The sequence below is a fragment of the Tachypleus tridentatus genome, chromosome 9 (genome assembly GCF_004210375.1).
Source record: "Tachypleus tridentatus isolate NWPU-2018 chromosome 9, ASM421037v1, whole genome shotgun sequence".
Lineage (NCBI taxonomy): Eukaryota > Metazoa > Arthropoda > Merostomata > Xiphosura > Limulidae > Tachypleus > Tachypleus tridentatus.
This window is the reverse complement of record NC_134833.1, coordinates 86,793,130-86,818,206: the sequence shown is the minus strand read 5'-3', so window position 1 is coordinate 86,818,206 and position 25,077 is coordinate 86,793,130. Positions and strand designations below refer to the sequence as shown.

General features: G+C 31.8%; 1 protein-coding gene across 3 annotated transcripts in view; it reads left to right on the top strand.

The window, feature by feature from the left end:
* Cka (Connector of kinase to AP-1) overlaps nt 1–24,719 on the top strand; it is a 62,034-nt gene extending 37,315 nt beyond the window's left edge. For all 3 annotated transcript variants that reach the window (XM_076455525.1, XM_076455524.1, XM_076455526.1), the window contains 7 exons: nt 683–730; nt 2,826–2,947; nt 4,841–5,008; nt 6,638–6,781; nt 13,225–13,335; nt 21,385–21,471; nt 23,422–24,719. In XM_076455525.1, coding sequence (XP_076311640.1) covers nt 683–730; nt 2,826–2,947; nt 4,841–5,008; nt 6,638–6,781; nt 13,225–13,335; nt 21,385–21,471; nt 23,422–23,591 — 850 coding nt within the window. In that variant the 3' untranslated portion in view covers nt 23,592–24,719. The remainder of the gene's footprint in view (nt 1–682; nt 731–2,825; nt 2,948–4,840; nt 5,009–6,637; nt 6,782–13,224; nt 13,336–21,384; nt 21,472–23,421) is intronic.
* The last annotated feature ends 358 nt before the right edge of the window (nt 24,720–25,077 follow it).

The following is a 25,077-nucleotide window of genomic DNA, read 5'->3' as shown; positions in this document are numbered from 1 at the left end:
TTGATGTTGGTCCAAAAACTTACTCTTACTAATTTTATGCAGATAAATAATATACTAGGAATGCTGATTCTGTGTATGTACATAAATTGGTGTGGATATGAAAAAAACTGATATTAGTTTCATTTAGATACATAATAAATGGGAATGCTGATTCTTTGTGTACATAAATTGATGTTGGTTTGATGCTGTTACAAAAACTAGTATTACTACTATAGCTGCATAATATACTGGGAATGCTAATTTCATGTGGATACATGAATTAGTTTTGACTGATGTTGGTACAGAAACAGTGCTACTATTTTATTTAGATACATAATGTAAATACATTAAAGTTTAGTATTAGTTCTGTAATAGAGTGACACTTAGCTCATGCAAATACATAATGGATTGGTTCCCATTTAGATACATTATGAATCAGTTCTGTTTCATTTGGGATACATAACAAACTGTTGATATTTAGTTATAAAAGTCACTATTTTAATGTAGTCTTACAATGATGTTTGTACAAGCATAGAGATTTCAATCAAAACAACAAGTTCTTAAATTGGAAGTCAAAGAACAGGAATGTTGTATTGAACTTTTTAAATTTATAGAATTTAATGTTTTTGTAAGTTGAGACAAAAAGATTTTCTTTATGAAATATCCTATTACTTTTTACTAAATTCTGTTTTTTTACTTTTAGGGCAGCTGCATTAGATGTTGAGCCTGTGTATACTTTTAGAGGCCACATGTAAGTTCTTGATTTTGGATTCTCAAATTGTCAGATTTGACTTTTCAAGTTTCCTTTTGTTTTAGTAATTAAGAAAGATCTTCAACATTTGTTGTTCATATCATGTACTACATCATGTTCAGTCCTCACTACCTAATTTTATCAGTGATAAAGAATGCTTTAAAAAAAGAATTAAACATTTATTGCAGTGAAAGTGAATAAGACTGTTTCATATACATCATAATTCTTTTTTTCCTAAGTGGACAATCTCAAAAACCCTAATAAAATTGTATTAGGCAATATAAAAACTTTCAAAATATTTAATTGTTGTAGCTCAAGTAATTCTGTTTATCATTTTGTTAATAGTATATACTGAAAATATTGTAATGTCTATACAGAGTTAATGTTTGTCCTCTTGCATTTAAGACATATATTTTTTACAGTGTGTAAAATAATCATACCACCTGGCTCTAGAATTGGTACTCTTAATTTTAAACAACCTGAAATGTATATATGCAGTTTTTTCGTTATCCATTTATACTGTATCTGGTATATACTTTTCTCTACTACAAATTGCAACTAAATCAGTAATGGAGAGTTAAATGTGATCATATACATAGCCTGGTAAAAACTTTATCTTCACAAATTTTAATGCTCATTGTATGAATCGGTATTCATTCAGTTCCATCCAGAATGTCTCAACTTCTTGAAAGCTCATAAATCTAGGTTAAATGATGCTGTTGCTTGGTGGTGCTGATGTGACTTTGTTTATATACTTTCTCACCAGCAAACCAGTAGTTAACCACCTGTACTGTGATTTTCATTGTGCTTACCATAACTGTAAATGTTTTCTACATGTTCAAGTTATGGCTTCTAATTACAGCAATAATCAATGTTTTGTAGAAATAACATTGTGTCAGAAATTTTCCTGTAAAGTGTTTTAAAGGAAATGCTTTTGTAATTGGAATTTTCACATATTCAACACTGCCCGAGTCTAACAAGTGCCAGTTAAAGCTTTTACTGTACCTTATTGAACAGTACTGTGTAAAAGGTCACAGCTTTCTCATTTTGTTCTCCACCTGTACACATACTGTTAAGTGATAGAAGTAGCATGTTTCATGTTGCATCATAATATATTAATGTTGGTAAGAAGAAAAAAATAAGATTGGGAAATTCATAATATTTATTTCTAATCTTATTTCAATGAATACTTCTTTTATAACATAAAGTAAGATTTCTACATAATTTATTTTAAATCCAAAATCCATTATACACTTTTCAGTTGTCTGTTGCACAGCTGATTACTGATTGTTAAAATTGAAGAAAAAGAATTGTTATTGATAATTTATTGTATTGTTTATATTTTAACTAATTCTCAAAGAAATGAAAAGTTTCAAGTTGTGTTGCATGTAACAATGCATTAAACAATTATTTTGTTATGCCCATCCCAAAACATGGGCTTTTATTTGCTAAGGATCTGTTATCTTTCAAAAGTACAATGATTCACATTTTGTTTTTTTACATGATTTTCCTTCTCTTTCACTGGTTTTATTACTATAACATTAGTGTCCACCCATGTTAGGTAAAATAGACTGTACGTTATTTATGTTAGTGTAGGGTAAATAAAATGATCTTAACACAGTTTGTGATTTTTTGAGAAAGTTACTAGCTAGGGATCCTAGTAGAAAAGGACAAAGGATTTAATAGAAAACTTAGTCTTGGAAATAAACTACTGACCTGGGAATTCACTCACATACTTATTTAACAGTAGGTGTGGTAATTAAAAAATGTCCTGTTCAATGAGATAACTTGTTTGAATGGACATCATGCCTATTGAAACTTATTGTTTGGTTAAACAGTTAATTGCAGTCCTGGATCATTGACAAAACAGTGGTTTTGATGTGACCATAATGAGAAAAGTTAACATTCTGTTTTCTGTCTTTTAAATTGACAGAATTTGGTGTTTTGAAAGAAAAAAAAGTGTGTATTTGAAAGATTTACTTGTTTTCATTTGCTTCCATCTGTGGATAATACTTATTTGTTTTGTTTTGATGTACATGAAGTAATCAAACTTGAGTGTTAATTATATTTGTGAAATAAGTGTATTACTTTCCAGAGGCCCTGTGTTGTGTGTTGCTATGAGCCCAAGTGGGGAACAGTGTTTTAGTGGAGGACAAGATGCTGCAATCAAATGTTGGAATATTCCAGACTCCAACATAGATCCTTATGATTCTTTTGGTAAAGCATTTTCAAGTCTCATAGTTAAGAGCAGAGTGATGTTAAGTAGAAATTAATATTTCTTTGTAATCACTGCCATCATTGTGTGATTATTAGTGTACCTATTATTTTGCTGATAAAATACTTATTTTTGAGCATTTGTTTTGAGGCCCGGCATGACCAGGTTGTTAGGACTCTTGACTTGTAATCTGAGGGTCGCAGGTTCGAATCCCCATCACATAAAGCATGCTCGCCCTTTCAGATGTGGGGGCAGTATAATGTTACAGTCAATCCCACTATTTGTTGGTAAAATAGTTGGCAGTAAGTGGTGATGATTAGCTGCCTTCCCTCTAGTGTTACATTGCTCAATTAGGTATGACTAATGCAGATAGCCCTTGTGTAGCTTTGTGTGAAATTTAAAAAAAAAACAAAAAAACATTCAGTTTAAAACATCTTCCTGTCCACTCCCTGCAGACTACACCATCAATTCAAGTACATTGTTATATTTCTTCCAATATTAAAGCTGCCTCATGTTGGGACAGTGGTATGTCTGTGGACTTGCAATGCTTGAAACTGGATTTTGATACCTGTGATGAGCAGAGCACAGATAACCCTGTGTATCGCTTTGTGCTTAACTACAACCATTAAATCTGAAACTGCATAAAGCATTTGTAATTTAGTGTTTTGCCAGTACATAATAGTAACTTTAATAAATTTTTAATTAACCTTTAGTGTATGTGTAGAAGCACCATTATGTAGAGAAATGGTTGTTAGAAGTTATCCTGAATTTTTAATTTTTAAATTATATAAAAACTGTCTTAGTAAATAATCTATTGAATGTGAATCAAGAAAGTTAATAAAGAACTTTACAATGATTGTATCATCTTGCCAAGCATTTTTAACTTGCTACCTAAATGTTTTTAATGTATAAGGCATAATTTAAAAACTTCGGCTCAGTATGGCCTGATGACTAAAGCCCTCATCTCACAACTTGTGGATTGTAATAGCAAACACCTTCATCAAACATGCTCATTTTTTCTGCTATAAAGATGTTACATGTGATGGTCAATACTACTGTTTGTTGCTGAAGAGTAGTCCAAGAGTTAGTGGTGGGTGGTGTTGACTAGATGTCTTTTTTGTTAGTCCATAACTTCAAAATTAGTGATGATTAGACTACATAGCCCTCAAGAAACTTTGTGCAAAATTTAGTTTATTTTTTTTATTTTTTTTTTTACAATCTAACTATGAAACTATCATATCATCATACAACTGTGTTTGCTTTTATTCTTTTCACAGTTGATATGTTTTAGGCATTTTTCTGAATCCAAACTGATCATGAGTTTTTTAGATCACAAAAAGTAGGTTTGGTTTTGTAAAGTTTTATCCAACAAGTTTAGCTTAGTGTTTTTTATGCTCCCATATTCTTAATTAGCAGTCGTGAATTTTTTTTTCATAATTAGTAGAATATTAATGAAGATGAATAGGAAACAGGATTCTGTAGATTTCCTGGTGCATCATTTCCTGTTTAGGCTACTCAATGACATTAGTCAACGTTATTAAACTTTGCAAACTGAAAACAAAAGCTTTGGATAAAAATTATTACTCTGCCCTTACTCTAGTGAATGTATCATTTAACTTTCATACAAATACCCTCTACTTTCTCTTTTAGACAGTCACAAAATCATTGTGATTTTTAATGCTAGATAGAAAATTTAACATAGTAAAGATATTTTTATTATCTTACAAAAGTTACCCTTCAGACATTATTAACATTCTTAAAAGAAAGTAGTGATTGAACTCTTTAATTGTTATAAAGATGTTGAATTTTTTAACCTTTTGCTGATTATATGATTAAGGTAAATTTAAAACATCTTGGTTTTAACCAAGAAATTATTTTGTTTTCTCTGCTACTAGACCATGGAGTGCTGAATACAGAACTTAAGGGTCATACAGATGCAGTATGGGACCTTGCTGTACATACAGCCACAACACAGCTCCTGTCATGTGCAGCTGATGGAAGTGTTAAACTCTGGTCTCCACATAGTAAATCACCTCTTCTCAACACTTACACACCAGAAAATGGTGAGATTCTGTCAAACTGTTGTTTCTCCTACATTTGTTCTAGAATACTCTTAGCTCTGTGACCTGTATTATTATTTCATAATGTTCGTAGTTGGAAAGTGTTTGAAATTTTAGAAAACCATTATAGTTTACAGAACTTATAAAGAAGTCAAAATCTCATTGTCGAGTGATGTCTGTCATTTACAAATTATATACATGCATATATATATGTATCAAGGCACAAAATTACTGATAGCAAATTACTGGTTAGTTTTGTTAATAAAATATAAAAGGTAGTAGAAAAAATTGATATGATACATTGAAAAAAAAGAGATTCCTGGATTTTTCTGACTAATTTTAATAGATCTGTAATAAATTGTTCATATTCTAACATTATGAGTATGGAAGGTTACTAGAATTATGATGAAAAGGGTTATTTCACTTTCTGGTGTGGTGCCAGTTTTGTAAATCTCATTTAAGCTTCACAAGATACACAAGTTAAATACTGAGAAATGAAGACAGCAAGACCACAGCTTCAGCTTGTTTGATTTGTTACTAAGGCATTTAGCACAAGGAGCAACCAGCTAAACTTGTACTAATCTGAAGTGCAGTTTTTCTGACAGTGTGGTTGGAAATACTGTTCCAATAGTGTTTGCTCATTAGGGGGATTAATGATAAACAGATAGCATGTAAACTTCAGATATTTTTTTCACAACTGTTTTAATTTGTCCATGATTGACATAAATTTCAACCTATTGGTTTCTAATGCTTCACCAGATTTTGGTGTTAGAATGTAAATTTTAGTAGTAGAATCCTGTTTTTAGTATGATAATCCATCAGGGGTATGGCATTGAATACTTTTGTAGATGAAGATGCTTGTGGCATAGATACACTAGTTTGTCTTTTATGTAATTGTTAAAATAAAAGCATTGAGACGTAAATAAAACAAGTTTTGATATTTGAAAATGTAACAAACGATGTATACATATTCATCAACATTTAACACGAGACAGTTAATTATGATGTAGTTTGTTAATTTTAGAGAAAAATAATGTTTTTTGCTTGTGGGAAAGAAAGTAACTAGTACTAACTTGCCTTCATAAATTAAATTTGAAAAATGAGATCTGTATCTGTGATAACTGGGTAGGTATCTGTTATCAGATATGTGTAAGAGAGATAATTAGTACATTACAGAAACAAGTTTAGGGTTAAGGAATTGTTTATAACTAAATAGGAAATTAAACTAGCCATCTACAAAACAGTATCTGAAATTTGTGTTAATTATATGGTAGAACACTGAAGCTTAAATTATAAATGTGTAAATGGAGTTGCTTAGATATTTTTTTATATTTAGTTTCTGTAGAATATCACTATTACTTTACTATATTTAATGTTGTACTATCTCGAGTAGAAATAATGTGGAGAAAAAGTCAAATCTTTTCTGCTAACTGAAGTTCGGATTTTAAAGGCAAACAGTGTTTAGATTTTTTGAAGTGGATAATTCATTAATGAACAAGTTAGTTTTGTTAGTTCACAAATAAGAATTTGTGTTGTTTAGTTACGTGTGGTGTAATAGTAAAAAAAAGTAAATCTTGTAATAAATACTTACAAAGAGATCAAGGGGTTATAAAGTACTGTTCATAATTTTAGTTACAGTTGAAGGTAATCCCACATCTGTTGATTTTGTGCGATGTGACCCAGGACAAATTGTAGCATCTTACACTTCATCAAATGCTCTCATCTACGACATTGAAACTGGGAAACCTGTTATTCAATTAGAAATTGACAATTCAGGTGAAAAAATGTACTTTATATAATCAGACTAAGATGAACATTTTGTTCTTGTTTATTATATTCTGTGTTTATGTGGTTTCTTAAACATATTGTAGGTATGTATTGCACTTTGTGCACACTAATGTAAGGGTTAACAACATAACATTGCTTTCAGTAATCTGCTGATTTATCATATATACATAATTTTTGATAAGTAGTTTAATATTATAAGGATTGCTTTTCTTATGCATTATTAAGTTGTATAACCAAATTTAATCCCTATTATAGTAATATGGTGTAAGGTTATTTACAATGAAGTTATAATCGACATTAACTGAATAACACATATTATGTGAATACCAGTTCTAACATTTCATATTTTTTCTTCCATGTAGATTTGGTATTGTTCAGTTAGTGTAGATATAGAGTTTACTCTACTATAAATCACTCTATTTTCTGATTACTCCATGAGTAAGGGCCAAAATTTGCATGCAGAATGTTTTACTAAATGTCGTGTAGCAGGTATTATGTATTTTATGTAGTAAACAACTATTTATTTTCTCTTACATTGCTATTTTGGCAACAGTTTATACTGAATACAGTGTACAGGAATAATAAAAAATTGTAGATGTGCATTTCAGAGGCTCTGTAGGTTATGAAAATACAAGGTAAAAAGATATGATGGACAAAAGTATTTTGATTCTTCACATGAACTTTGTCATGAAATTTGACTTGTCAGAACCTTAATATGACTGACATTGTTAATTCACAGACTTATTTTGAGTACAGATACATTGGCATTAATAAACAACTTGTGTTTGAAATTGTATATTCTGTCATGGTGTTGGTTTTGAACTGAAATCAGTCAAGTACTGAACACTGAAGATGATAATTGAAACGTACAGAGGTTTGAATGTTATATTAATTCACATGCTACTAATAGATAAAAGTATGTATGTTAAAACCTTTTACAGTTATATTCACAATTTGATTAGACTATTATCAAAGTATAAACTTAGCATCAAAATGCTAGTTTTTAGTTTCAATATTTGCAGTCTCGATTTGTCTGTGTAGCATGATATTTGTTCACTCCAGTGAAACCTATGTGATCTCCTGAGTTTAATATAAATTACTGATTTTACTAAGACAGTGTAATTTTTATAACTTTCTTTGTTGTTGTTGGTATATATGGAAACCAAAGTATTAAACATAATTGCTACAGTATTTTGTCACATCCAATGTTTTTTCTTTCACAAATTGCCATTAATTTTCTGTTTTGCTCTTGCCCGTAGAAAGACAAAATTTCAATTTACCTGATGCTCTGTTCGTTCTTTCCATGTAAATCTTTTAGCTGTTGTAGCTAATACTATGAAGTCTGCATTAGTTGCACACAACATACATTTTATGAGCCATACTGCTTAAAGTAGTAAGTTAGAGTAACTGAAAAGAAAGAAGTACAACAGTATGAGGGAATAGTGCACAAGAAGCATGCTAAAGTTATTGTTAAGTGGATTAAAATTGTTGATCACAATGGTAATGGCTATATTAATGAAATATAACATTTAAAAACAAATATTGTAGGGGCTAAGCATGGTACCTGTTAATTGAAGGGCATTTCGGATTGAATCAAAAAAGATTAATTAAATTTTCTGTCAACAAATTGACCACCACTGAATATTACAAAGCATACAGAACAATCAATGACACAACTGAATGAAAATTTTACACTTTCTACAATTTTCTTTACATAAAAATTGGTTAAGGATTATTCTACAGTTGGTATCTGTAACTTGGTGACAGTAAATTTAAAAATATACCCAGAAAACACTCCACTTGATTTTAAATAAACAAGATAAACCTATGTACAAAAAATTGTATATGTTATAAATATTACAGTTGTGTCTTAAACACTAAATAGTTCTTTTTTTCTTGTAAAAAGTCCACTCAAGCTGATTCATTTTGTTTAGAATTCATTTGACAAGACAATCTTTTTTTCTCTTCTTATCATAATGGTATCAGTGAATAATGCACTTATGCTACTTTGTGGGTTACCACAGTCTTATCCTGAACTTCAAATAATTGTCTTCTTTTTGTCAAAGTCCACACAGTCAGGTACAATTACTTCACACTTTGGTAAGACAGGTTATTGTCCTTGTCTCCATTGAATTGCCAAACTCATTTTAAAAAATATTGCTTCTTATGGCTGTTCACTAACATGCCAGCTAATTTCAAGTTATCTGACTGAATTTTGCTTTTTTTAGTTCTCTCTTATCATTATTATTACTTTGTGCTCACACACCACTTATTAGCTGAAGACTCAAAAAAATAAAGTAGGTTTGAGTAATGTGATATCAACAATATTGGTAGAATCTCGACAACAATGAATAACAAACACAATGTATGACTCTTACCAAGTTACATTACCAAACTTACCATAACTGTGATTAAAATAATTACTTTAAAATAATCATTAAATAGTAACTCGGAAAAGTAGTGATAATAAATTAATAATTCCTATGCTAATTAGTATTGTATATCGTACAGTTGTCAACATTACTTTAAAAACTAATAATGACTTTCTACTCACTTTTGTGGTAAATTAAAGGTGATTTAGATTTGCCACATTATGTTTAACTTACTACTTACAAATGTGGCAGTCAGCTGGCATGAGCAGAAAAATAATGTGTAATACTATTCTGTTCTCAGTAAAGATTTTGTTATTTTGCCTACAAATTCAAAGTTGCTGTAACTGAGTTCATGTTATTAAGATAGTTATAGGACATTGCTTTGTGCATGGAATATTCTGAGTTCTTAAGAACATACTTCAAACAAATGTAGACTTAGTTTCTAGTAGAATTGCTAGAAAGAACTTTAAGGGGGCCAGCAATTAAAAAAAAAAGCAAAATGCAAATACTAAATTTTGTGTTTTTTTAAGTATATTCATTATTTTTGTTTTAAAAGTAATTAAAATTGGGATATTTTAGATTAAGTTAGGTGTTTTCCAACCTTTTTAGCTGAAGGGAACCATTCATCAAATAATGACGTTTATGTCCCTTATAAGAAAAAAAAAAGAAACGTTTTGATCAAAAAGATGGTTTACTAAAATGAAAATTGTTAGTAATATTCAATCTTATAGTTTAATTGTAACATATATTAGTTTGAAACTCTTAACATTTTTCTGATCACCCTCTTTAATTTTAAAAATAGCCCACTATGGGGCAGCACCACAAAGGTTGGGAAAGTTATGATAAAAACTCTCTGTGAGGTATGTTCATAATCAGCTTGCTCATTACATTTAATTCTATAACTTGTGTTATTTGTTCACCAAGTGATTTATAGCTTGTATTACAGAATTTTTATTCAGATATGGTTCAAAGAGTAAAAACAGAGAAGGAAAATCTGCTTTCTCTAATCTGTCCAGACTGTCCTGATCAGTCTGCTGAAATGTTTTTGTTTTGAACAGAACATGTTGCTGTGTGTGTTATGATTTGTGTAGTCCACTGTGCTGTCCTTTGTTTAAACATATTTGAATTATTTTGTTCAAACATTTTTTTTGTTCTACTTAAGTTTTCTTTTCTTAGTTTGAAGACTGCTGATGTTTTTCCTGTCTTGGTGCTCTTTACTTCTGACTGTTAATTAGTTTTACGATAACCTTTTTGCAAATTTTTAGTTTTCTGTTTGAATGAAATATAGTGCATAATCCAATAGTAAGCTTGCAATTTTTCTCAAAGCAGTAAAAGTTTTTAAGTAATGAGTTATAGAGAGGTAAAGTTCTATCTGGAAGGTGGTAAAGGTATTTCATATTCACCTTACCTATATGGGCTTGGTCATTTTAACCAACCTTGCAATTATCATGCAATGTGTTGTGAGAAAAAAACATAACCTATGTTTCCTCACAGTGGCTCAGCAGTATTTTTGAAAACTTGTATTGCTAAAAATCTAATTTCAGTTCTTATGGTGTGCAGGGTACTTTTAGTCCATCGTCATTATGTAACTTTGTGCTTAACAAACTTGTTTTATTATTCTGTTGGCACAAAAGTTGATCATTACAAAGAATGAAATTTTAACATCAGGTTCTTATTACCCCCATAATTTCCCATTAATATTGTATTATTTTTCTTTGTGCTTTTTCTGTTTGATTGGGAGCATCATGTCCAAACACCTGGTTTTACATATACAGAGATGTAAAGAGCTTTGAAGTTACAAAATTAACACCATGTGAACTAACAAGTTTTGAAAATGTACCATTTCTAATTGGACATTACATATAAGGTTCTTACCCTTTTGTGACCAACTTGGTATAAAATACATGAGTTTTTACACACATTTGCCCACATTAAGTATCTATACAGTACTTTTTAATGCAGTATTTGTACCTTAACAAAGTTTAGTAGACTTTTAGTAAATGTTGTACACAAAAATCAGACTTTTTAATACAGTATTTGTACCTTAACAAAGTTTAGTAGACTTTTAGTAAATGTTGTACACAAAAATCAGACTTTTTAATGAAGTATTTTCACCAAATATTTGTTTGTGAATATGTTGAGCCTTTTTCATTACTAGTCCGAGTGCAAGGTGATCTCCATGTCATGATTAAAAAACCTATTCTTAATGCATATAAATCTCAAATATCGTTTGTGAAATCTTTATAACCTAACTACATTTCATATTCTTTTTCAATAAAATTTTATATTTTATCTGTTATTTTCTATACCCAAAGTCCATGCTGGGTTGATCAATTTGATTGGCCTTATAACCATCATAAAAATTAGAAAATAAATACAAGTTATGTTTTTTCATTCTAGAATGGCTGTGTTCTATCACATGAAAACACAAGCGTTTATTCTAAAGTAGTTTAAATCTTGTAACATTATACATTTATATTTATTTATTTTTATTATACTGACATTTTCAACTGTGTCTAGCTAGCATTACAGAAGTTGCAATGGTGAGGTACACATGCACTCACATTTCCACATACAAGAACATAAAACATCTGAGCAATGTTACCTGGCTTGGATGTGTTTTAATGGACTAGTATTTTGTAAAATAGCCACATTGCAGTTATAATACATTATACACACATACATATACGTTACTGTTATTTATAAAAAGAGTTTTAAGCTTATATTTCTTAAAATATAGAACGATTAAAAAAATGTGCAACAAACATTTATATCTTATGATTTTTGTACTTGTTTGCTGCTTGCCATAGGTTGCTAAACCTTTTATAATTTTCCACTTGCAGGATGTGAAATGAAATTTCTTTTAGGTTTTATATATTAATTTGAAATAACCAAAAACTTATAAATTACTATATCAGTACCATAGATTTTCACTATAATTTGTCAAGCTCAATAACTAAGTTGTATTCGGGTCTAAAAAGAATATGAAATGTCAAGCGGACAAAAGACTCAACCAGAAACCTTGAAATATTGTTTTGAAAGAACGAGCTAACCTTATAATATTTTAAAATGGCTGAGAAAGCCACAAAAGGGTTATTTTGAATTTTCAGTTGGTTATTCACATCATTGTCAGAAGCAAGTGTATATAAGGGAGCATTTCTGAAGTGGAAAGAGGAGAGCAGGACCACTGTGTTTGATTCAGTACATAAGTCATATCATAGCAAATACGAAATGTAGAAGGTTTTTATCTATATTCTGTCCTATCAATATTGGTATATTGAATTCTTAATATACAAGGAGCTATTGACTTTGGACGTCGCAAACATCAAATATGAATCAATGCTGCATTCAGCATCCCATGCAGCACCCAAAAATTGATATTTAGGTGCATCTTTTATATTTACCTTTAACATAAGAAATTAACTATATTACAGAAATGAGAATTATAATCATCAGTTTGATACCAAATTCATCCACATAGATTCATAAAATAGTTCTTGAATGAAATTTTGAATGCGAGTAAACTAACTTGAACATGGTCTTTGATCCATGACCTGTGTTGATAGGATTCACAGAATACAGAACACCATATTCTAGAAATAATTTTCATATTAAACACAATTCATGACAAAAATAGGCTCTCAGGTTTTGACATGATGATAACAACGTATACAACTTGAATGTCATGCTTTTACAAATCTTTTTGTAACAAATCAATTCACATGAGTATTCAAATTGTATGAGTACAATGGGATTTTCCAGACTAGTGAAAGAAAGTTGATACAAGTTAGTACTGTCTATGTAGTAATGTATTATTCGTTTAATAAAGCCAGTGGATCGGGATATTTTGAAATTTGTTACGAGAAAAAGTTTGATTCTGCTAGTTCTGAGTTATAAAGAAAAGAATTTATGAGTTTCAGTGATGTATCTCAAGTTTTCATGAAATTAGTAAGATAACATTATTTACATACAACATTTTAATAGTAGAAGATGTAACTTATGGAACTATGAAATATTTTACCACTGGAAGTTCAATGACAGTATTATTCCTTTGTTTAGATGTTGCTCCACTTAACAAGCAGATAAACAAAGTTGTTAGTCATCCAACTTTACCACTGACAGTCACAGCACATGAAGACAGGCATATTCGATTTTTTGACAATACAACAGGTAAATGTATTTTGAAAACAATCTCTTCATATTTTTTATTAATAATTTTATAAGGTATTTTTTAAGCTTGATTTGTTTAAGACTTAAGAAAAGATGAAAACCGTAAAGGTGTTTGATTTTTTGATTTTGTGTATTAACCCTTTCACTGTCAGTATGTCAAAATGTATATGTAAAAACGGCTGGTTTGGGATGAGAAAGCTTTCATATAGAGGAGCAAATAACATTTTGGCCTTCTTCGGTCATCGTCAAGTTCACAAAGAAAGAAATAGGTAACTGACCGATAGCTGACCACATGTTTGAAGGGGGTTATGTAACTGAGTGTAGGAATGTAGAGGACATGCTTAGATGTTTGATTTAGGTGATAAGATTTGAGTCAAGGCCCAACAAAAGCAGCTTGCTGGATGATCAAACATCTAAGCACGTCCTCTACATTCCTACACTCAGTTACATAACCCCCTTCAAACATGTGGTCAGCTATTGGTCAGTTACCTATTTCTTTCTTTGTGAACCTGATGATGACTGAAGAAGGTCAAACGTTGTTCGCTCTTCTACATAAAAATTTTCTCAACCCAAACTGGCTGTTTTTACATGTATATTTCTCTACAAGTGGGTTTTCTTGTCATCACTGATTAGTATGTCAGAATGCATGTTGTGACATTTTAAAGAGCTACATTCAAAACTTAATTGAACTACTTTATTATTATTGTATATGTATAAATTTGGCATCAAGATGTAGTTAATAAATCAACTTTTAATATTATATAAGATACAAGTTCTTAATTTTATAAGGAAATCTTTTGAAAAATTCTCAATCTCCCACAGTATGAGAATTGTGACACTTCTTCTCTGGGTCTTCTCTCTCTGATGTATTTCCCAGTTCTGTCAAAAGTGTGGAATTTAATGTCAGTTACTTATAATGTAGATATTACTCAAAGTAAATTTTATTGTCTTAAATCTTTTGCTTGCAGAACTATAAACTAGAAATTCCAATATGTTACTTCACCTCTTCTTCCATAAATAACTATTCTCTTTCAGTTCTGCCCTCTCAATTTTAAATAAATTTTACATGCCATATACCTTCCAGTTAACTGGTTCAAATCCATCTAGCATTTAAATTATCATGCAACAACCCTATCAATAAGTGTGACACATACATGACTCCTCCTATTTCATTTGCTGAACTATCACTTGTTTGGCAATACTCATGTTGTAACATTTAGTTTCTGGTCTCTAAGTGTTTGTTTTATATATATGTTTGTATCCATTTCTCTCAGTTTTTCTATTTATTATACAATAGCAATATCTGTAACTTGTTGAGTTCTTCTAAAGTAAAATTATATTTCTCTATCCACTTACAAAACTTATTGCTTCATTATAAAAACTTTGTTTCTGTCAACACAGCTGTGTTTGGTTATTAATTTTGAATTAGGAATTCTAAGTTAGCACGTGGGAAGTTATTTGTTCTATTAACACATATACACAGGCTTCATGTGGTAGTACTCAACTGGGGAATTATCAGCTTTATTTTGTTGGACAACTGATCATCCAGTGAGCTGCCTTTGTTGGGCCTTGACTCTCAAGTCTTATCACCTAAATACCCCAGCAATTCCACTTGTCCAACATGTCCAGTTCACTCACTTTCTCATTTTTATTCCCTTTTTGAACTCTCACATTCAACACATTTTCTGGAGTGTTGTGTTCCAGGTTCTTTTGCCCTTGTTGCTTTCCATTCCTGGTGCACTTTCTCCTAAATAGTAGCCTCTCAATCCTCAAATCTTTTGTGGCTTTGCCTCCTGTGGAGGTATTCCTACATGAGAAATTTTTTAATATTTTATTGACTCCAAGTTACCTCTTGTTTTTGGTCTCTTGGGTTATCATCCACTTGCTTTGGCCATCAGTACACTGAAACTAAATTAAAAGTTTAAAACTCTAGTTTTCTCTCATTCCATCAGTCTTCTTACAATTTTCATCCATTACACTCTGACTTTCAGACTGATCCTTCCTAGCTGACGTAGTTCTGATTTTCTTGGCTATTTCAGCTCATTATATTCATTTGTCCTGGATCATTTTTGTTAACTTATATTTTGAGGGCTAATGTGCTATATATTCTTTTAAAATTTTTCATTTCTTGCCATCTTCTACATTTATTTTCAGTCAGATGCAGACAACCTTATCTGTCCAATACATGCTATGGGTTGCTTCACTGCTTTCAAGGCTTCTTTCCATTGTATTTGTTTCCCACAGTTTCATTCCTTTGCCTATGTTTCCTACCCCTTTCTCTCTTGCCCATTAATTTCTGATTGTGATTCAGTTGCTGTTTTATTCCTTGTCTCCTTTCTGTCATCAGTTCTTGGTGTTTTTACTGCAGTCATGCACTTTCCCTTTTTCCTGCATATCAGCCCTGTCATCCATTTTAAGTGCTTTGTCTGTCAAGCACTAAGACTACACCTCTTGTTCATCTCCCATTCTCTGCTTTGGGGAGCTATTTCATCCTTGTTTGGGTGCCATTGTCATTATGCACCTTTCAGTGAGACTGTGACTGAGTAAGATACCTTTTTGTATATATTCCTCTTATTTTTCGGGGGCATATTCCTTCTTTTCATTATGGATCCTGCTTTGTGGCAAATGGTGCTAGTCCAAGTATATTTAAACTAGTTAAGTTTGCACTGTAAGGCATTGATTACATAACAATTATACTTTCCATGGTCACTAAATGCACACTTTTTAAATGGGGTGTTCCATAAGATAGCTCGTTCGTTTCCTAGTGTTAGATCTGCTTCATTGATGTGTCCATCCTGGACTAAAATCATCCATGTACTTCATGAGTAAAGCAGAAGAGGATAGCTGTCCATTTCTGCCATGCCTTAAATTGAACAAATGAGATATGGTTTGCTTTTCAAAATGAGATTTTGTGGTTTCCTTTTGCATTGCCTCGGATTTCTACATTCCTCCAGACTCTGCACCCCATTTTCTTCCAGTGTAGTAGGAAAGTATTTACAGTTTCCCAGTTCCAAGCCACTGTGGTGGTAGACCATGGAGGCATCCTCCTGAATATGACAATGACAAACTATACATATAATGACAACACCATTCAATAAAGAGTAGGGTGTTGGTGTTCTGCTTGTGTAGATGACAAAATGTCCAAAAGTTAGTAGCTTTGGAGTAAGCTGTCAAAATTGCAGTATTACTCCTTCAGTTAAGATCCTTCATCCTTCCTTCACATGGATGTTCGTTTCCAGTAACTCAGTTTTGGATTCAAAGTGGAACCAAGCAGAATAAGTTCTCAAACATGTACAACAAGTGTCTGTGTTTCCTCACTCAGTCACTCTTGTTCCTCCCTCTGTGTAATGAGTCATGATTATTGTACTTGCAAATTAATATGGTTCTTTTTCTTAAGCTATCCTTTGATAATTTTATACTACCAAGGATTTTAATGTGCAAGGGGCAGTTCTTGTCAGGTTTGTTTTGAGTAAGATAGTTTACATTACACAGGCATCTTTATGATATTGATCATCCAGATGTGAGGTTGCTATATCAGTGAATCAGTTTCTCGCATAGTTGTCAAGTGTTGTGTTCATTGATTATAGGATTTGAGATTCCTTACGTTCAGCAGACCAGAGGGAATCTCAAACCCTAAAATCAATGAACACAAAAAAGGGATGATCCTCTTTCCTATTCCTATATGGATGTTGGTTCCTGGTGACTGGGTTTTGGATTGTAGTTGACTTACAGTATGATCTTAATCCTACCCCATATGGATGTTGGTTCCCAGCATCATGGAATTTGGATGCATTTCTTTTTACTTTCACCCATATTAGTTGAGTTTCTGATACATTGTGGTTCAGATCCCTTTCCTACTATGGTTCTCTTCATTTTCTGCCCATGTCTGTGACATCTTTTTCCACACTGAGTGAAGAGTATACCTGGCCCTGAAGTAGTGTGGTCTATCACATATGATCTTCTCTTGTGAGGATCTGTCCTTTTAGGGTGTTCTATGGATGCTTTCAAGGAATGCTGCTTTGTTTTTCTTTCATACCCGTTCTTTCACCTCTTCAGTGTGGGATTCTAGTTATTTATGTGAGAGGAGGTAATGTTTTGTAGTGGAAGTTATAATTTTCTTATACTGAAAATATATACTCTTCAAAACAAGAAATGCAAAAGGGATTTGTTTGTTATTTTAAAGAGAAATATATGTAATAACGTTACAAGCTCAGAGTATGTGATGTTACAAGCATTAAGGCACTGATTGTCAGACCAAAATGACAATAAAAGTTGTGCACTTTGAAAACGGAGGAAAATATCTGATTTTTCGCCAAAACGCATGCATGTCCAATAAATATGAGAGATCTGCATGTTCTGCAAGTGCAACATGTGCAAAATCCCTATAAAAGTGACGGGTTCTCGGTTTCCATAGCTCAGTGTTAAGCCACCGACACGCAATACAGTTACGCCAAGACTGACTGAAGCACAACGCAACAATGCCATTGGAAGCAGGCGAATCTCGATAAAATGTTGCCAGAGCTGTGAATGTCCACCCAAGCACCATCACAAGGCTATGGAATCGTCATCAACAACATGGATCAACTCGTGACTGTCCACGATCTGGCAGACCTCGTGTGACCATGCCCACACAAGATTGCAACATCCGGTTACGTCACCTTCAGGATAGGACCACCATTGTGACGTCTACTGCCTCAACCATACCAGGGCTGCATAGGATTTCCGTTCATACCGTACGCAACCATCTACGAGATGCAGTAATCCGACCTCGACGTCCATTCAGAGGCGTCATCCTCACCCAGCAACATCGTTAAGCACAGCTGCAGTGGACTCGGGCACGTCGGGTATGGCCTCATCGACGATGGAGACATGTTTGGTTAGCAATGAATCGTGTTTTATGCTTCGTAGGCAGGATGGAAGGACCCGTGTTTACCGTCACCGAGGTGAACGTTTTGCAGCAAACTGTGTGCAGGATGTTGACAGATATGGTAGTGGCAGCGTCATGATGTGGGCTGCCATTGCCTGCAATGTCAGAACAGACTTTTTGCACATTCGAGGGAATCTTACGGCTCAACGATGCGTCTACGAGATTCTTAGGCCTCATGTGCAACCCATCATGCAGCTTTGCAGGCTGAGTGGACAGCTATTCCACAGGATGTGATTCATCATCTCATCGCTTCCATGGGCAGGAGATGCCAAGCAGTTATTGATGCTCATGGGGGGCATACTCATTATTGACATTGAGTGACGTTAAATTTCACCTAGTGAGCGTGGACTTCGCCTTTGCAGACTTTGGATGTTCAGCAATGAATGTGCAAAGTTTCACACATGTCATACAGAACTACCCGGAATAAACTTGTTAACAATTTGTCTCATATTTTGCCTTTTGCGTTTCTTTTTTTGAAGAGTATATTTCTGATTGGTCCTTTAACACTTCCCACCTTTCTTCCTCATTGAAAACTGATGCTTATATTTTCTGCCAAAACTCAAAGTAATAGTTCGAAAGTTGCATATTGGGAGCTTGTGTCGCACTCTTATTGGTGGAGGGTTATTACAAGATAATTTATATGCTACATACACTGAAACCCATTGATTTTAAGGTAAGTGAGAGCCTAAGGCTTGTGGCATAAATGTTTTAGCACATAGAGGGCAGCACAGAATGAGAATAGCTATTTATGTAAAAGGAAGTACTTAGAAATATATTTTCTGTATAGAAAGAATATAACATCAAACCTACTTGCTATGTCTATCTCCTGAATCTTTTCTGTCACAAATTGCCAGTAGTTCTCTAACATGTTATACTTAATTATTTATAACCAATAGAAAGCCAAAGCTTTAGTCCATTAAATAACGTTACATTTGGTTGTTTTCTCTACAGAATATTGTCTGTTTTGCTTCCAGTTTGAAAATTTTTCATGTATTTACAACGAGTTTAGCTGAAGTTTTAAATATTTTTATTATAATTAGAAAATCAACTAGATTATGATAGTTATAGCACATTGCTTTGTGCATGCTATTATTCTGTGTTCTAAGGTGCATTATTTGATTAAATAAAAATTTAGTATACTGGTACTATTAGTATAAAAAACGAGAGAATCCTAAATAGCCATGGCTCTTAAAGTTCTTTAAACAGGGCTAGAGTAAACACTTGTGAGACCATTTTTCCTTTATATTAGCTGCATTCTTGTGTGCCAGCAATAAAAAAAAAGAGGCATAATTGTACCTGATTAAATTTTATTACTCATCAGGATCTCTAATCCTGCCTAAAATAATTTCAGTTTGAGGGTAAGGCTTGTAAAGGTGTTTAATCTTGTTAGTTTAAAACTGTGATTAGATTTCAAATCAGTCAAGAGGTGATAGAGCTATGAGCTAAAAACTTGGAGCCATTCTATGAGCTACTGTGCAACAACTAAAAAAAAAGTAGTCTTAACTTTTATTTACAGTTGGCAGTAAAAAAATAGAAGATACAAGGTTGGTGCCATATTTCTTGTTTTTGTTGTATATTCTTTATTTCTTATTATAAAAGTAATTAAAATGTAAAAATCATATTTTTTCCCACAATATCTGAATACGGGACTGGTCAATTTGACTGATCTTGTGACCACCAAAAACAAAAAAATCAAAATACTTCTAAATTATCCTTCTTTTGTCTTAAGTAGCTTTAAATTCATAACAATATACATCTATTTATAATTAAATATTATTTTATTGCTCCTTGAACCATGTCTAACTACCATCCAAACCATTATAAGTTGTAAATCACTTAAAGCATATGCGATTCGCATTATGCTATTAAATTACATTACCCACAAGCTGGTTGGATGTGTGCCTCATGAAATGTTTATATTATAGTGTTGTGATTATTTCTTGTAACTAATCTAAAAAGATCCTTATTTTTACATCCTAGTTACTTTTGTAATAATAGATAAAGAAGAAATATGAAAAAGTACTTGTCTTCATTTTTCCTGCTGTTGATTGTCAAGGACATTTAAGCCTGTTTTTTTATATTAATGGTGGTATTGCACTGAATTTTTATTTAATTAAACAATACAGCAAAGAATGTAGACTAATAATATGCAACAAGCAAACAATTTCATCTAACAAGCAATTTTTCTGGCATTCTGTGACCAGACTCATTATAAATTCATCAGAGTAACTATTGTGATTCCCATCAGAACCAAAGTTACACAATGTCATTTGATAGATGTAAATCTTGACATTTATTAATTATTATTAATGTAATATTAAATATAAGGAAGAACTATTAATAAATCCTGAAAGAAAGGATGTGAGAAGTGGGTGTAGCAGAAGGTGTTTGATTTTCTATTTCGTAGCTCTGTAACCAAACAAAGTTGAAGACTAAAAATTATTATTTATTTCAGTAATGGCAACTTTGTAATGAATAATTTACATTTAATTTCATACTTTTTCAAGGGGTGGTGGATAAAATAGAGAAGATTCCTAGAGAAGTCACACTGAGAATTTTGTTGTTGTTTTTTTAAGTATTGCCTTGTAGAAATAATTTCAAACTTCTGTACTACTATATTTAAGTATGGATTATTAGATAAGATTTTATACCATACTAATTGGTATAATATAAAAAGTAATTTAAGAAAATTTTAAATGTAAGACACTAAAACTTTGTGTAACACACACTGAAGGATACCAGAGGCAAGAGGGTTAAAAGCAAGTAATTTTCAGTACCATCACAATATCTGTGAAATACCACATAATGTGAAAATGTAGTTGTAATACATGCTGCTGTTCTGCCATGGCTTTATATCAGCTTTGATTGTACTGTGACTTGCTGATTTACACATTCAAAATTGTCTTAATGTAATGTTTTTTGTTGTTTTTTGAAATTATCATTTAGGTTATATTACAGCTGAATAACATTGATTTATATTTAAGTAACTGACTGACTTATGCATCCTACATTAAATAAGCAAGGGTTTGAAACTATTGGGATTTGTTGTAGTATCAGAAATACTTTGATACACAAACTGACTGTTTACATTTTTTTATAATACAAAACCTATGTTTCTCCAGGAAAACTAATCCACTCAATGGTAGCTCATCTGGATGCAGTTACAAGCCTAGCAATAGATCCAAATGGACTCTACTTACTGTCTGGAAGTAAGTTATCCTAATTTTGTTGCATTTAGGAGATTTACCTAGGTCTCTTATATTTTAATATAACACTTTTGTTCCTTCTAAACTACACATTTAATGGACATTACTGTAGTTAAAAAACACAATGTGTATCTTACACCTTAAGATTAGCAATTGTACAATGCTAAGATGGGTAGTTTCTCCATTTCTGTTGACAAATAAAAATTTTTTAAATCAAAATTAATTTGTAATTTTTCTCATTTGTTTTAGATATTCTTTTTTATCCTTTACTGTATTTATCTTACTATATTTTGCAAGTTTTTGTCTTGTTATTTAATCTTAACTTAGTTTAGAAATATTTTTAGTCAAGATTATGCAAAACATTTTTAAAAATTCAAATTTATTTTCAGTAAAGTTGTATCATGCTGTTGTATATGAGATGTTGGATTTTTAAAGGAAAATGTGAAACAAATACATTTTTTGTTTATTTAATTAAAATAAGCAAATTTAGACTAAATATACTTCTGCCAACAGGTTGTAAATTTATAAATACCATTTGAACATCCTTTGATAAAATGAAGCCTTCAAAGGCACTTGTAATTTATCTTTGGTTTTCAAAAGTTTTTTCCTTTAAACAAAATAGCCAAATGTCTAAAAAAAGTGATAATCTGTAGAAGAAAGATCTGGTCAATATGATGGATGAAATAAAGTTTTGTACTGAAGCTCATTTAGTTTTCAGACAGTAATGTGTGAGAAATGAGGTTAAGCACTGTCATGAAGCAGTGTTGGTCCACCACAGTTGACTGTTGCTGGATTTTGTCAATGCACATAATTTCCAGTTTACAGCAATATTTCTCTGTTGTGATTTGTTTCTCCTGTGTTTAAGAATAAATGAGATCACACCTGCTGACAACCACTAAATACTGATCACAAGTTTTTTAGGGTGAAGAACTGGTTTTGGTGCTTATTCATAGTCAAGCTATTTTCTGGACAGTCATTAATTGTCATAAAGAATCCATTTGTCATCACAGATGATAATTCTGTTGAGAAACAGGTCTCCTTTCTTGTGGGTAAGGAGTGAGGAACAAATTTCAACTCATATTGTTTAATGGTTTCCAGTCGGTTTGTGTATTCATTTAATGAGTTTTTATCATCTTACTAATTGCTTCAAGATGTTGATAAACTGTTTAATAATGGACATTAAGTTTTTTGGCAAGTTCTCTCATGGTTTGTTTGATATCTGATTGAAGTAAAGCTTTCAGTTCTTCCCCGTTAATGGCTATCTGATGGTGATCCCAAGACTCGTATTCAAGGCTTGTGTCACCAGAGTGAAATCTTCTAAACTAGTACTGTGCTGTGTGCCTGTTAGCTGTGCCATTATGAAGCATGATTGATATCACAAGCTTCTGTCATCTCGTTTTGACCAAACTTCAATATGAACAAGATAATTACACAAATGTTAGTTTTTATCCATGACAAAAATCAATATAAATATGGTTTAGTATCTGAAAGTGAGCTTGAAACAAACCACACTTTATACTATATTATACTGAGAAATTTACTGTAATGCTACTCCCAGTCACTAAAAATCAAGTTTCAAAGTTGTGCATGAAAATCTGCCATTTCATATGCAATGGCTTGATATTACTTGCTCTTTGTAAAACTTTTAATGTATGCAATTTTTAAGTTTCTCATTAAATTTTTGAACTGTTTATTGAAGCAAATAAGTTGTTTTTTTTAAGGTGAAACTCTCCTTTGTTCAATTACTAGAAACTCTTTAGTGGCACTTTTTAAACAGATCTTCAAAATAAACGTTTCTGAGATTAAGTGTGGGTTATGTGGTTCAAACTAATCAGTTTCAATTATGTTTTGTGAGCACTTTGCTTAGATAGATGTGTAATCTACATTTACCTTAGGGTGAAAAAAAATGATGCATTGTTTTCTTACATTGTAACTGTTTTAATTACTCTGTAGGTCATGACTGTTCTATTAGACTGTGGAACATGGACAGCAAGACGTGTGTACAAGAGATAACATCACATCGAAAAAAATTTGATGAAGCCATATATGATGTTGCTTTTCATGCATCCAAACCTTATATAGCTAGTGCAGGGGCTGATGCATTAGCCAAAGTTTTTGTCTAAAGTGACATTTGATGAGAGATATAAAAAGCAAGACACATGAAACAAGAAAAAAAAACAAAGGGACAGTTATTTAAAATGGAATTATGTATATTGCATGATGCATCTGAAATCTGGGCTGCCAGAATTACTTTATTTAATTTATACCCTCATTAAATGAGCTTAGTTTATGTGAAAAGATATTTAATAGTTTTAACATTTTATACTCTTTTCTAACTCGGAAATAAGGCTACTTTTTAATATTAAGAAAGTAATTTATGTTCTGACAGGTACAAGACAAGTTTGTGTTTTATTTTATTTTTACAAACGTCTTGCAGTGGTTAATTTTTATTAAAATGTATCATTTAATCCTGATTATAATGTATTTTAAGTTTCTGCACAACTTGTATAGACCAGTGTCTGTCTGGGAGTTTTAAGGAATTTTGTAGAAAATATCATAGATGTCTGTCTGTTTTTGTGTTAATAGTTCCTGCACGACATGGGACCCAAGTCTGTAGAAAACTGAAAAAAAAAAAAAAAACATGGATGTGTGTTATTGTGTAGATAATTAACCTTGTAGTTTTCTTGATTTGACTGATTGCTCTAAACCTCCATGAAATCTAAATCATCTTGTACAGAAGTTCGTAGTGTTCAGTAGCCCAAAATCATTGTAATAGTGCAGGTTTACATATTAAGCTGCTGTTTCAAGTGATGAACAGAGCCAGCATGTTCATTGATAACAGGTAGAAATGTTTTTTTTAACTATGTACAGTGTACAGACGTATTCCAGTCAGCAGTATTCCTACTTGCTCTGAAGAAGAAACATCTACCTGAGATTCTTTTTGCACTTGTTTCTCTTAATTGTGAATAGACAACCCTGATAAGACATTTTTATTTTTTTCTAATTTGTATTTATTTCATACCTCAGTGGTAAAAACTTTAATAAATTCTTCACAGTTCAATCATGATAGTAAAAGGATTCATAATTATTTCATACTGCAGATGCTGTTGATCATACCAAATTAATGTAGAAATATAAATATGAACAAGGGTAAGAACTAAAACTTTTTTTTTAGAAAATGTAGTTGATTTTTAAGCTACAGTCAATGGGGTAAAGTGCTTCCTTTAATAATAAAAGCTGTTCATCCTTACAGTGTTCTGTTTGTGTGATCACTGTCTCACAAATCAGATCACATTATCATTCTACCTGATTTTAACTGCCTTTAAATATTTACTCATATTTTTATACATGTCCATGAAGTAAACCCATTGTACTTTCATTCCATTGTTTACATTGCTTGTCTTAACCTTGATAAATTTGTGTAGGTTCCTCTTGTTAGTTGCATTTACTGTACATTGTACATTTATTCTGAAGTCGTGTGATGAAAATGTTCTTATGCATATGAATTACCATATTTTTCTGGATACTTTATTTTACTGTGTTCATATGAATAATTTATTTAAAATGATAATCTGTAAGGTTCTACATGATTTGAAATATGTTACAAAC